Raw genomic sequence first — 13,391 nt, 5'->3', positions numbered from 1 at the left:
TTATTGCTTGTGATTGTTTTATTATACATATTGTACAAGAGAAGTTCCTCCTGTTTGTTAATAACTGAAAGAAGCCTTTTTTACTGCTGTGTAAAGTATAACTTAGTGTTGACCTGAGCAAAACTTCTTAATACATTTTTCATATTATGTTTTTCCTAAGAGCAGAAAAGAGAAAAGTGCATTAAAAAAACAAAAGATTTCATTCTTCTCACTTCTAAAATTCTAAATTAAAATTCTGAAAAAATGTCCGAAAAAAAAGATCTGAAAAATGTCTGAAAAAATGTCGGACAAAAAAAGCCTGAAAAAAAAGATCTGATAAAATAGATCTGAAAAATGTCTGAAAAAAAAAGATCTGAAAAAAAAGATCTGAAAAAAAACTCTGAAAAAAAAGATCTGAAAAAAAACTCTGAAAAAAAAGATCTGAAAAATGTCCGGAAAAAAAAGTCTGGAAAAAAAAATCTGAAAAATGTCTGAATAAAAAGATCTGAAAAAAGATCTGAAAAATGTCAGACAAACAAGGTCTGAAAAAAAAGTTTCAGATTTATTTTCATTTATTTTGTATAATTTGTTTCCTCAACTTTATTGATAAGTCAAGTACAAACAACATCAATAACATAAAATAAAAAGAGGAGACTAAATGCCAGGGAATTCATTAGTAAAATAAAAAATTCAAAGAAACATTCAGTGAACGGATTCTGCAAGAAGCTTTTTACATTCAATTAAAAACAAAATACATGAGAGGATAAAAAAAAAAAAAATAGATTAAGGGGCAAAGATTACTAATAATTTTATATGTTTTATATTGTTGTTTTTTTTTCAGCTTGACGAATTTACCAAATATTATAAACAGTTGGATTAAAAAGCTGATATTTTTGTCTATGAAGTTATTTTCAACAGGTTTGGCTTCATTAACAGATGTATCGGAGGTCGTTGGTACGAGAGCAGAAGAGATGAAACAGTCGTAACCCCTCTGGCTCTCTCAAAGCAGCTGTGCTTTCTCCGACTCAGACATAACAACCGAGGGGTCACGCAGATCGCCACTGATGGCGGTATTCCCAGACCCTCCGCCGCTGGCGTCCAAAAATATCCGCTGACATACTTGGCTTCCATGATGTTCTTGTGTTTCAAATACATGGGCCAGACGTGGCCATCGAACAGGCCGGGGGGGTCTGGCACCGTGTAGTTCCTAGAGCACTGATAGGCCCATTTCTCTCTCATTCATGTTACATTCAAAATCCACTCCAGGTCAACCGAGAGGCTGCTTTGCTCACCAACATGTTATATCAACATCCTGGGAGGAGACTGTAGCTTTGGTCTCCAGGGCCGTAGTCTCTGCTGTACTCTGCTCCTCTGCCTGCCTTCACACACACCGCGCTCCTTCTCTCTCTCTCTCTCCACCTCTCACGTGCATGCTGCTCACTCCACACTGCAGAAGAGTTAGTTTAGCTCTGAGAATATCTAGTGAATGTTCAGTGGACGTTTGTGCAGAAATAACTGCTGCAGCTCCTCCAGACCAACAGAGGTTTCCCGTGTCTTGTGAAGTGACGGGGCTCCGTAGAGAGAAACATTATCGTCTCCGACCAAAACTCCGGCGTCTCCCCTGTTCCCTCCGGCCGCGGTGTGTCTCCTCACTGTTTTGAGCGATGCTCGTTCATGTCTATTAGAGCGAGCACAAGTGTGAGCCCGACGCTCGCTTTCGTTGACTTAACAGCCACAGGTGTCGCTGTTAACAAGCATTTCTGAAAGTTACAAACAGTCCCTTTAAGTAGCCTCACAGAGCTGATAGCATGGGTGTAGTCTTGTTACAGTTTTTGCATGGTTGATTGATTTCTTCTCATTTTTCCTGGAAATAGCAGCATATATAACTCATATTCAGGATGTGAAGTATTGTGCAAGACTAGATTGAGCCTATAACAGAGGACTAAAGATGGCTGAATGAGTCTTTGTGGCTGATCGAAATCACAGGATATTTTTTTTTTAAAGAAAAGAGCAAAATGAAACAGATTTTTCGATCCAAAGAAAACACTTGAGTGGTGTTTGAGCTTGTGTTTAAAGCATAGATTGTATGTCAAAGGCATACTGGGATAATGTGGCGCTCCCACATCTGAGAAAATGAATGAAGAAGATGAATGAGCTGCAGTGAATGAGTTCAATGTGCCAGACAGACAGACACACACGGGATGCCAGACGACAACAAGGCGCTAGCAGCTCCTCGCTGTGCCATAAAGCGATATTTGGCACAGTCCGGCATGTCAGTACCTGCTGCATCAACTTTAGAGCATCCCCTCCCACACTGCAGCTTTTATTTCATCTTATATGTGTGTGTTCATTCAACCAGACAGCTTAACAGGGAGTCATTCTCACTGAACTATAAATACCACTTAAAAGTGTTTGACTTGCATTTCTAGATGACAGCTGCACGTGATGAGGAAACTATATGTGTCAGCCATGTGTTGCCTTCTAAGTATACGCCTGTTTGATATAATTACCATCTAGCTATCTCACACAAAGTCAGCAACTGGATTATTATTATCTACGTGGTTATTAGTCTACTATTGATTTGTCTGGCTGGAGACGGTGACATTTAGTGATCTTAGACTCAAGTAGACAGGGACAGAATTGGACATTTGTAATGACCAAATGTTTATTGGAATAAAGCAGAAACTCAGAGTTAATCTATTACAATGAACTGACAAAGACGTGGTTATTTTTTATGGAGGACTGAACCTGCCAAAATAAAAAGATAAATTAATAAATATATTAATGACTCGATAAATAAATAAATATGACATTAAATGTAGCAAAAATAATATTACAATAAATATAGCCATTAATTAATTGATCAAATGTGACATAAATTGTTATTTCTGTTTTAATTTGCTTTTTGATTTATTTATCTTTGTATTATTTCCCTTATTTATTTACTCTTCTGTTTAATTTTCTCTTTTATTTATTTATATATTTATTTTGTATTAATTTTCCCTTTTATTTATTTATGTATTTATTTTATTTATTTTTGAATGAATTAATTCATTTTGTATTTATTTATAAATATTATATATTTATATAATATATAAAACAAAATGCATACATAAATGCACAAATGAATAACTAAATAAATAAATTTAAAATGAATACAAATAAATAAATGCAAAGTAAATAAAAACAATAAATGCAAAAATTAATGAATGAATGAATAAATAAATTTAAAATGAATAAAAATAAATACATAAATAAATGAAAGTGAAATTTAAACAGAAGAGTAACTAAATAAGTGAATTAATACAAAGATAGACTAGAAGAAGAAAATTAAAACAGAAATATCAATTTAAGTCACATTTTATCAATCATTTAATGGCTACATTTATTTTTTATATTATTTTTGCTACATTTAATGACATCTATTTATTCATCGTTATTTATTTACTCATTTATTTTTTATTTTGTCAGGTTCCGTCCGTGTAAATACACTGTAAATGTGCGTTGGCTTCTCAATAACTTGTATTACCACCCCGGTGGCTTAAAGTTAAAGCTGACTCTTCTCACAACAAAGATTACCAGCTTTTGTCTGTTCAAGTTAGCCCCTTTGTTGCGACACCATTACTCAAAGATGACGGCATACACCGTTCCTCTCGTCTCCCCTTTGTCCCGGACCCGGGCTTTGCAAAGGTTGCACTTCTGCTGTGGACATTAGTTAGGCCACAGGAAGGGCTTTCAGGCTGTCACCTCTGGCGATTCTGGCCCGTCAGCTGGTGGGATTTAGTTTAACACTCATTCAGCAAATGTGAATGAAGCTGGGCTCTGGCTGTCAAGTCTGCATACGGAGGTGAAAGCAAAGATTAACCTATAGACCGGGAACTTAGAAAGGAATCCTCACAATTTCATCACAAGTTAAGCATAAATGAAGACAATATTATGTCCTACAAGTTGCAGAAATGCATGTATTTTGAATAATGTAAAAGTTAACACCTCATAATTATTTTAATGCTACTTTAATCTTTGTCAAATCACATATTATACTGCAGCTTTTGAGGAGATTGCTTAGCCAGATCCTCCTGCTGCTTGACTTTGATGGGACTGTTGCACAAAAAGAATCCAATGCACCCATAATAATACAGCCACCAGGATACGTTACATAAGTTCTGTGTTATTATTTTACAATTTCAATAAATCTGTGTTATGTTTTGGTTTATCAATGAATATTTTGGTCTATAAAACATCAGAAAATAGTGAAAAATGTCCATCTCAGTTACCCAGCTAGCCTAAGATCACACATTGAAATGTTTAGTTTTGTTTTGTTTTGTCTGACCAACTGTCCAAAAGACATTCAGATTGTTATTGTTATTATAGAAGACCAACAAAACCAGCAAATATTCACATTAGGAATCAGACTGGAGGCTGGAAACAGTCTGTTTTTGCTTAAAAAATGATTAAGTGTAAGTGTATTCATACTTAAAGCACCTATTTAAATGTTCTCTATTCGATATCCAGAGCATTAATTTATCATCAACAACTATTGTCTATGTAAAGATATAGAGGAGTAATGTCTACCTGAGCAGAGAATGAAGTCTCTCTCCCTCAGAGCTTCTCTGTGTTTTGTTGATGTAGCCGGCGGTTACAGCTGATAATGCCGTCCCAACAGACAGCATCGCCGTGGGAGCGTAGTGGCCACCCTCCGGTCCTGCTGAGCGCTGATATTGCAAAGGAAGGAACAATTGACTTTCACTTCTTGGCAAATACTGTACGTTCTTTGTTTCTAGAGGCTGTGAGTCACGCTGGACGCCCCTGATTTGCATAAAGTAGCCTAGACTTCAACTTTATGCAAATGAGGAGCGGGCGACGTGACGCCCCGTCTCTCAAAACCATGGATGTATAAAGAGGACTGGATCCAGCGTTGGAGGTGGGGCCCCGTTCATTCCTATGAAAGTTGCTCAGTGGCGCATGAAGCCTAAATGGCTCGACTTCCGTCTGGAAAAGTACCCGGATCTTGGGCAGATGGACTATCGATGGGACATGCGCAGTAGCGTCCGCTCGGTCACATGACTTGGTCACAGAGTCCCAACATCACGCCATCGTCACGGCTTGGCGCTCCAGCCTCAGCCTGGGTCTCACTCACATGAACGGAGGAGGGGAAATAACTCTGGATTCAGCTTTTAGTGCGTTTTACAACTTTAAAAACTTTTTAAATCAGGACTATTAGAGTGTTCGTACTGGGGAGTTGATTCACCTCAAAAAAAAGTATCCGCTGAGCTACAGACGTCTCTTTCCCAATGTAAGTCTATGGGAAAAGTCTTTTTGGGCCCAACGGCATCAAGTGACGGACACAGAAGTTGCAGTACCGCCGTTTGGCCGCTACTATTTACCAGAATGCATTGCACGGCTGCTTACTGTACATAGACAATGAATGGGAGGCGTGGAAATGAGGATCCAGTGAACACGTACCAGTAGCTCTGTCAGCATTGTTGCCATTGTTTGCACTGTTAGCTGCTAGCCGTCGCCATGTTGAGAGCCGTGTTGAGACAATTGAAATTTTGTAATTAGCAACTTTAGAGGGACTGTTTGTAACTTCTGACGCATATAAATCTACCAGGTCGGTTTCCCATGCGCGCTCGCATATGTGCGCTCGCTTATGCGCGCTCGCGTGTGGCCGGAGTCTCTGCTCCTCTGCCTGCCTGCCTTCACTCACACAGTTCTCTCTCTCTCTCTCTCCACCTCTCACGTGCATGCTGCTCACTCCACACTGCAGAAGAGTTAGTAGCTCTGAGAATATCTAGTGAATGTTCAGTGGACGTTTGTGCAGAAATAACTGCTGCAGCTCCTCCAGACCAACAGAGGTTTCCCGTGTCTTGTGAAGTGACGGGGCTCCGCACCGAGTAACGTTATCGTCTCCGACCGGGTGCCGGTGTCTCCCTGCGGGCGCAGTCGGGAGGCGATAACGTTTTTCTTCCTACTTCAGCCCCGGCACCGACCCGCTTTTCCTGCTTCAGCCCCGTAGGCTGAAGCAGGAAAAGCCCACACTAGGATCAGCAGTGATTCATGAAGAGACCTTGGTCTGGTCAGCTAACATTACTGCCAAGCAGCTGAAATATAGAGTGATATTGTGCTTTTAGCTGACGTGTGTCGCCTCACTGTTTTGAGCGATGCTCGTTCATGTCTATTTAGAGCGAGCACAAGTGCGACCAACAGGACGCTGACTTTCGTTGACTTAACGGCCACGGGTGTCGCTGTTAACAAGCATTTCTGAAAGTTACAAACAGTCCCTTTAAAAATCAATCAAGATTTTACTTTACTTTAGTTGAACGATTCTGTCATTTTCTCCTTGTATTATATCTTCTATTCTGTAACATGCCCATTAGACTTCATGCAGTGTCCCTCTTGGACCATTATCTTCATTTGTCCAGGGTCAGTGAAGCCAACACAGCAGCTCCTCAGAGAGAGTCCTGATCCAGTGAATCCTGTCACTCCGCTCCACGTCTTCCCGCCTCCTGTTTTTTAAAAAGCTCTCTGGTTGTTGTGAGCAGTGAAAAGCTGAGCAGCGTCAGTGGAGCAGATGACCTGGAGGAGCTCAGAGACCAGGAGCTCAGAGACCAGGAGCTCAACAGGATGGGGGACTCCAGCAGACCCAGCAGCTGAACCACCCACAGGAACACCTGGATCAGGTGCAGATCCGCGTCCTGCTCTCTCTTGGCTCACTTCTTCTTCTTCTTCTGTTGGATTAACCCGCCGGTCCGGTCCTCATCATGCCGTTCGCCAAGCGCGTCGTGGAGCCTCAGTTACTGTGCAGGAGGCAGATCCACAACCAGGAGGACCAGGAGGAGGAGGTGGTGGTTCTGCTGGAGGATCTGGTCTCCATCAGTAACGTGGCTCTGTCCAGGACTCTGCGACAGCTGTCGGACTTGGCCAAACACGCCTGCTCCATCTTCCAGGAGCTGGAGAGCGAGATCACCTCCACCTGTATGCGGGTCCGAGGGCTGCAGGGCAGGATCGGTCTGCTGCAGGAGGACTGCAAAGACCTGGACCCGAAGCAGGAGGCAGTGCGTGAGTAACAACACCTACTATTAATACCATCTACTATCTGTTATTATGTTGGAGATGCATGCATGCAAAACACAGGAGGACGCATCCTTCCTCTCCATGTTTCACTTCAGACTGAATTCCTGCAAAAAAAAACGTACTATTATTACTATTATCTATTATTATTATTATCTCTTTAAGTTGGAGATGCATGCATGCAATACGCACGAGGACGCATCTTTCCTCTCCAAGTTTCACTTTGGACTGAATTCCTGCAAAAAAATAATGACGTAGATATAAAAAACTAAGTTGGAAAAGTTCACCACAAGTTGTTTAATGTTATAGAACTGATCAGAAACTACCTGAAAGTAGGAGAAAGTTGTTGTTTTTGTAGATATTTACCTTATTAGTGCATATTTGGAAAACAAATACTATTATTACTACTATCTATTATTAATTATTATCTCTTTATGTTGGAGATTCATGCATGTGCACGTGAGAAAACACACGAGGACGCATCCTTCCTCTCCAAAAGTTTCACAAAAGACTGAATTCCTGGGGAAAAAAACGTACTATTATTACTATTGTTTATTATTATGTTGGAGATGCATGCATGCAAAACGCACGAGGACGCATCCTTCCTCTCCAAGTTTCACTTCAGATTGAATTCCTGCAAAAAATAATGACATAGATAAAAAAAACAAAGTTGGAAAAGTTCACCACAAGTTGTTTTCTTGTAACAGAACTGATCAGAAACTACCTGAAAGTGGGAGAAAGTTGGTGTTTTTGTAGATATTTACCTTATATATAAGATATACTGTATGTCTACCTGAGCAGAGGATGAAGTCTCTCTCCCACTATGTGTGTTGTAATCAGAGCTTCTCTGTGTTTTGTTGACATAGCCGGGCTGCCCGCTACGGCGGTTACTGCTGATAATGCCGTCCCGACGCGGCCCATGCGCGCCTCTGAGAGAAAATCTATTATCTATTATTATTATTGCTTAATGTTGTAGATGCATGCATGCAAAACGCACTTTGGACGCATCCTTCCTCTCCAAGTTTCACTTTGGACTGAATTCCTGCAAAAAATATAATGACATAGATAAAAAAAAAAGTTGGAAAAGTTCACCACAAGTTTTATATTGTTTCAGAACTGATCAGAAACTACCTGAAAGTAGGAGAAAGTTGTTGTTCTTGTAGATATTTACCTTATTAGTTCATATTTGGAGTTATGCGCTGCTGAGGGGCGTGTGTCTGTCTGTCCTGAGCTCGTGCTAGTAGACATTACATGACTATAGAGACAGTATGCTGGTTATGTCTTTATATAACTATAGATACAGGTAACTTTATTAATGATGCACAGTGATCCAGGTGGGAAGCAGTTTATTTAATCTTTATTGTTGGACTAAAGAACATAATACAGATTCATTATAGTTTACAAATAACAATAACAAAAGAGCCCAAATATTATAAAACACAGATATTCAGTGTCTTTGAATATAGTAGGGCTGCACGATAGATAGATAGATAGATAGATAGATAAATAGATAGATAGATAGATAGATAGATAGATAGATAGATAGATAGATAGATAGATACACATACTTTATTAATCCCAAATTGGGAGTGTTCCAGCAGCAGGTTATCCAGGCAATGCACAGGAAATAGTAAATAAAATGTACATTTCAACACTAGAGAAATATATCCATAGAATACAAAATATAAAGAATATTGGAGTACACTATAAATATACCCTACTACTACAACTAGCATAAAGAAATCTAAATTATAAACATAGAATAACCCACTATATGCATTAGCAATGAAATGTGATAACGTTAGATATTGTGATTATGATAACACTTGTGATAAATGACAGATATTAAAACGTTAAAAGTCTCTTCAGCTTGTGTTAACCACAGATCTTATTTTAAACCCATTGACTTCCAGACGAGGAAACAGGAAGTGCTGAAATGCGAACTCATTTCCAGGTTTTAGGACTCATTCCTGCAGCGCTCTCAGCAACATTTAAAGTGGAATGATCGATCCCACGTCTACGGGATGGCGTGAACATGTCGGGATGAAATCCCTTCACGCTTCATGTTGCGTGCTGGGTTACCAGATAAACCCCCTTCTTTTGCCTGGAAAAGCCTAATTACTCTTAATAGTGCTTTTCATATGTATGTGTGTCAGTGGCTGCCTTAAACAACAGATCCCCCCCCCCTCATCTCAATGACAATCGGTGTAAATGGAGCAGTCGAAGGCACTATAGGTGGGGGTGGGTGGGCTTTTTATGATGTGTCTGTGACTCGTCTCTGCTGCTGAAGGACGCGGCTCCATGTTGGATTATGCAGCATCAGATATTATTGACCCGTCGGTGAGGTTCACTCTGTCCCGTGAAAGCCAGAGGAAGTTGGTCTGGCGGTGCATCAGAACCTCTGGTGTGTTATCGTCCCTCTGTGGTAATGTTTGTATGCAGGTATATTTTTAAATTCTGACACATTGGGGTCAAACGACGTGCTAAGAGTGCAGTCAGCGCCTCGCTTTCTCCGTCTCATATCAAGGCTTTTACTCTCTATCAACAACGCCAGCTGCACTGAGAACACCAGCAGGTCCAGATATAGAAGGCACTTATGAGTGATGCTTCTTCTGTCTCTGATTGATTGACTCGTGGAATCCAACTAAGTAACACCAGACAAACAGTACACACTTTATAATGACTACTAGGGCCGTCCTCGACCAAAGAAACTCGTGAGATATGCTGATATTATTCAGGCTTTAGGAGCGTTATGTGGACGTGTATACATTCACAATGAGTCTCAATCTGGGTTTTTACAGCAGTTTGTGACACACAGTTTCTTGCCTGTTTACGTCCAGCTCTGTGCGTTGTACACAAACTAATTAACCGACAGTTTGCAGAGACGCATGCCCAAAAGAAAAGCGCACAGTTTGCAGAACAGTGACAACAACAGTTTAAAGGCCCAGATGCACCAAAACAACATCAGAGAACTAGCAGCGATGAAGGCCGACTGTCGCGTCGCCTCACGTTGCCTTTGTTTTGGCCAAAAAGCTGCACATAAACGCACCGCAAAGACTACAGTCGACGGCCAGTTAGCACGTACGTTCTGCGCCTTCGTGAGAGGAAACAACTCTCCACACCAGCAGGCGGCGGTAGTCTGTATTCATCATTCAAAAAGGGAAACAGGAAGACCGAGGACGGCGGATATACAAGCCGCTGTTATGATACGTACATGAAACAAAGCAGCGTCTGTGTGTGTCCTCTTGACTTTACTCGTCGGTTTCCTTTCCTCACTTCCGTTTCTCTTCTCGTGCACTGATTGGTTTAAGCTGATCAGCCAATCAGAGTGATTTCTCTCACCGACGAGCTCCGCCGCCGATTCAACATGCTGAATCAGCCGAAAAACCTCCGACACGGGCAGACTAGAGCCGACGGTGTGGGACACACTAAAAAACCAAGCCGACAGACGGTCACCGACGGCCCCAAACTGTCCGACGCCCGGCCATCGGCTTGATGTGTCAGGAGCTTAACACCACGAGAGCAACATGACTTAATTTAAATTGTTTAAAGGGCGTAGCTGTAGGACGTAGGTCGTGGTGGCATTTTACGGAGTATGCACGACTGCATGTAAACAAGAGTGGAATATTCATTTTCATCAGCCATGGAAACAGCTTAGGAGGATTATTGTCTGAATATTTTGTGCATGTAAACGTGGTCACTCTCTCTTCCTCTGTCTCTTATCCTCGGCTTCACACACACACACACACACACCAGGAGGAGTCTGGCATGCATCCCTCAGTGTTTGGACAGCTCTCCTGTGACACCCCATCAACGTCTGCGTTTGACTCCCATCAGAGCTCCTCTGCCAGACCGGGTCCTGTAGAGAGCTGCAGTCCCACGGTAGAGCACTCTGCTGGGTTTTAAGTTACGCCGGCTCACTGTGGTAGGAGGGGGGGGCTGTAGCTGTAATACTTGTGGCGGCAAGTGGCCCTCTGGCTTTTCTGGTCCAAGAGCACATGGCTGGCAGTTCACCACATTCCTCATCCAGGCAGCTCCAGAGACGGTCTCACAATACCAAACAGAGGAAAGCATTAGTCTCACGGATCCACTCAGCAGAACCCTTTAAACACAGATGCCTCACATTCCTGGCACTGGTGGCGTGCTCTTTATGCTCATTATGGGTACAAGACCGGCGGTATCCCGTTAAATCCATCATGCATTAGTGTTGCAAACTGTGTCCATGCACGATAATCCTGTGACTAAAGTATTAGGGCTGTCAGAGTTAACGGGATAATAACGTGTCAGCGCAAATTCGTTTTACACGCCACTAATTTCTTTAACGCATTAACGCAACTTGTGATTTTTAGGTTGTAGCGGTATCAGTTTTAAAGCTAGAGTGAAGATGCTGGTATCAGATGAAACTAGAAAACCTGATGAAACCATCGGTACCAACCATGTCAAACTAGCTTGTTGACAAACTTACGCTACATTTTGGCAAGGAAAAACCGTCACAGCCATTTTCAAAGGGGTCCCTTGACCTCTGACCTCCACATATGTGGATGTGTGGATGTGTGAGGGTTTTTGTCCAATAAAAAGTCTGAAAAATTTCAGAAAAAAGTATGAAAATGTCTGAAAAAAAGTTTGAAAAATGTCAAAAAAATCTGGAAAATGATCGAAAAAAACAACAGAAAAAAGTCTGAAAAAAGTAAAAAAACAAATTCGAAAAAAGTCGGAAAAATGTTTTAAAAAAAAAATCTGAAAAATGTTCGAAAAAAAATGTATACATTGGAACCAACCATGTCAGACCAGCTGGTCATGAAGGAGGTTAAATAACGCTCCAAACTTACACTAAATTTTGGTGAGGAAAAACTGTCATGTCCATTTTCAAAGGGGTCCCTTGACCTCTGACCTCCAGATCAGTGAATGTAAATGGGTTCTATGGGTACCCACGAGTCTCCCCTTTACAGACATGCCCACTTTATGATAATCACATGCAGTTTGGGGCAAGTCATAGTCAAGTCAGCACACTGACACACTGACAGCTGTTGTTGCCTGTTGGGCTGCAGTTTGCCATGTGATGATTATGATTGAATTAACCGACTGACTAATTATGTTTTCTTTATAATTCTTGTAGTAATTTGTAACTGTCAAGTTCCCTTTGAACTCTACAGACAATCAGCTCACTGTGTTTGACACATGCTTCATGTTACGTAACATGTGAGAAGAGCCTGCAGCCGTTCCGACTCCTCACCACTGTGCTTAAAGGTGCTCTGGGCTTTCTGCTGTGCTTCTTTTCTGCTTGCTTAAACAACAACCCCCCCCTTCCCTTCCCCCCCCGAGTAAGACTAGAGTATTTATGCTCTGCAGTTGTCGTCCTCTCTGTTTACACTTCAGCTCTGTGACGTTCATGCAGCTCTGATAGCCTCGGCTCGTCGTGGTCTGGACCGAGCACTATCACATCGTGTAAAGCTACTATCAACTCCACTTTAGACCAGGAGGCCACATTAGCCTGCTGACAGTCCTTCCCTGCTGCGTCTCATTGACCCAGTGAGTCCCGCTATTACTGGGACTTTGATTTACTAAGTGAGGCTGCGACAGCGAGTCAATGCTCGCTCCATCCGAGGTCAATAGCAATCGATGTCAGCGTTCAGCTTCAGATAACGCTGGAGTGACAATATTTATGTCAATGAGTGAAATCTAATTTTACCAGTAGTGTCCTCTCCATTTTTTAATTCATCAAGTAGCTGAGTTAAATATATGTGGTGGGAACAGATGTGGAAAGAACTTAAAGGGGACATTGTCATGAAAAAATACATCCATCTGGGTATCTGGAGTACCGACCAACCCACAAACTGTGAAATAAGACGACCCAGTCAGTGTTTTGTGGGCTGTCTAGATCAGAAAACATGTGATTCAACAAGCCAATCAGATGTGGTTCCCCTTCCTATGTCACATGCAGGCTCATTAGAATAACCGCCCACAGCTTGAGAACTGCCTTAGTTAAGGTGCAAACTACCTTTGAGCACTGCAATAGAAATGGCCGCGGTCGGGAGGCTGAGGCAGGAAAAGCCAACACTAGGATCAGCATTGATTCATGGAGAGACCTTCGTCTGGTCAGCTAACATTACTGCCAAGCAGCTGAAATATACACTCACCGGACACTTTATTAGGTACACCTTGCTAGTACCGGGTGGTCTTCATCTGCTTCAAGGTTGGACGTGTTGTGCGTTCAGAGATGGTATTCTGCATACCTTGGTTGTAACGAGTGGTTATTTGAGTTACTGTTGCCTTTCTATCATCTCCAACCACTCTGCCCATTCTCCTCTGACCTCTGACCTCTGACCTCAACAAGGCATTTT

The 13,391-nt window shown here is 41.7% G+C and overlaps 1 protein-coding gene across 1 annotated transcript in view; it reads left to right on the top strand.

Annotated features, from left to right (window-relative positions):
- The first annotated feature begins 6,516 nt into the window (after positions 1–6,516).
- Positions 6,517–13,391, top strand: part of nhsa (Nance-Horan syndrome a (congenital cataracts and dental anomalies)) — an 88,893-nt gene continuing 82,018 nt past the window's right edge. Inside the window, exon 1 of the mRNA XM_074636780.1 lies at positions 6,517–7,038. Coding sequence (XP_074492881.1) covers positions 6,741–7,038 — 298 coding nt within the window. The 5' untranslated portion in view covers positions 6,517–6,740. The remainder of the gene's footprint in view (positions 7,039–13,391) is intronic.

This window comes from Sebastes fasciatus, chromosome 5 (assembly GCF_043250625.1).
Source record: "Sebastes fasciatus isolate fSebFas1 chromosome 5, fSebFas1.pri, whole genome shotgun sequence".
In the NCBI taxonomy this organism is placed as follows: Eukaryota; Metazoa; Chordata; class Actinopteri; order Perciformes; family Sebastidae; genus Sebastes; species Sebastes fasciatus.
The sequence above is the reverse complement of the archived record's forward strand: the minus strand, read 5'-3'. Positions and strand labels throughout refer to the sequence as shown.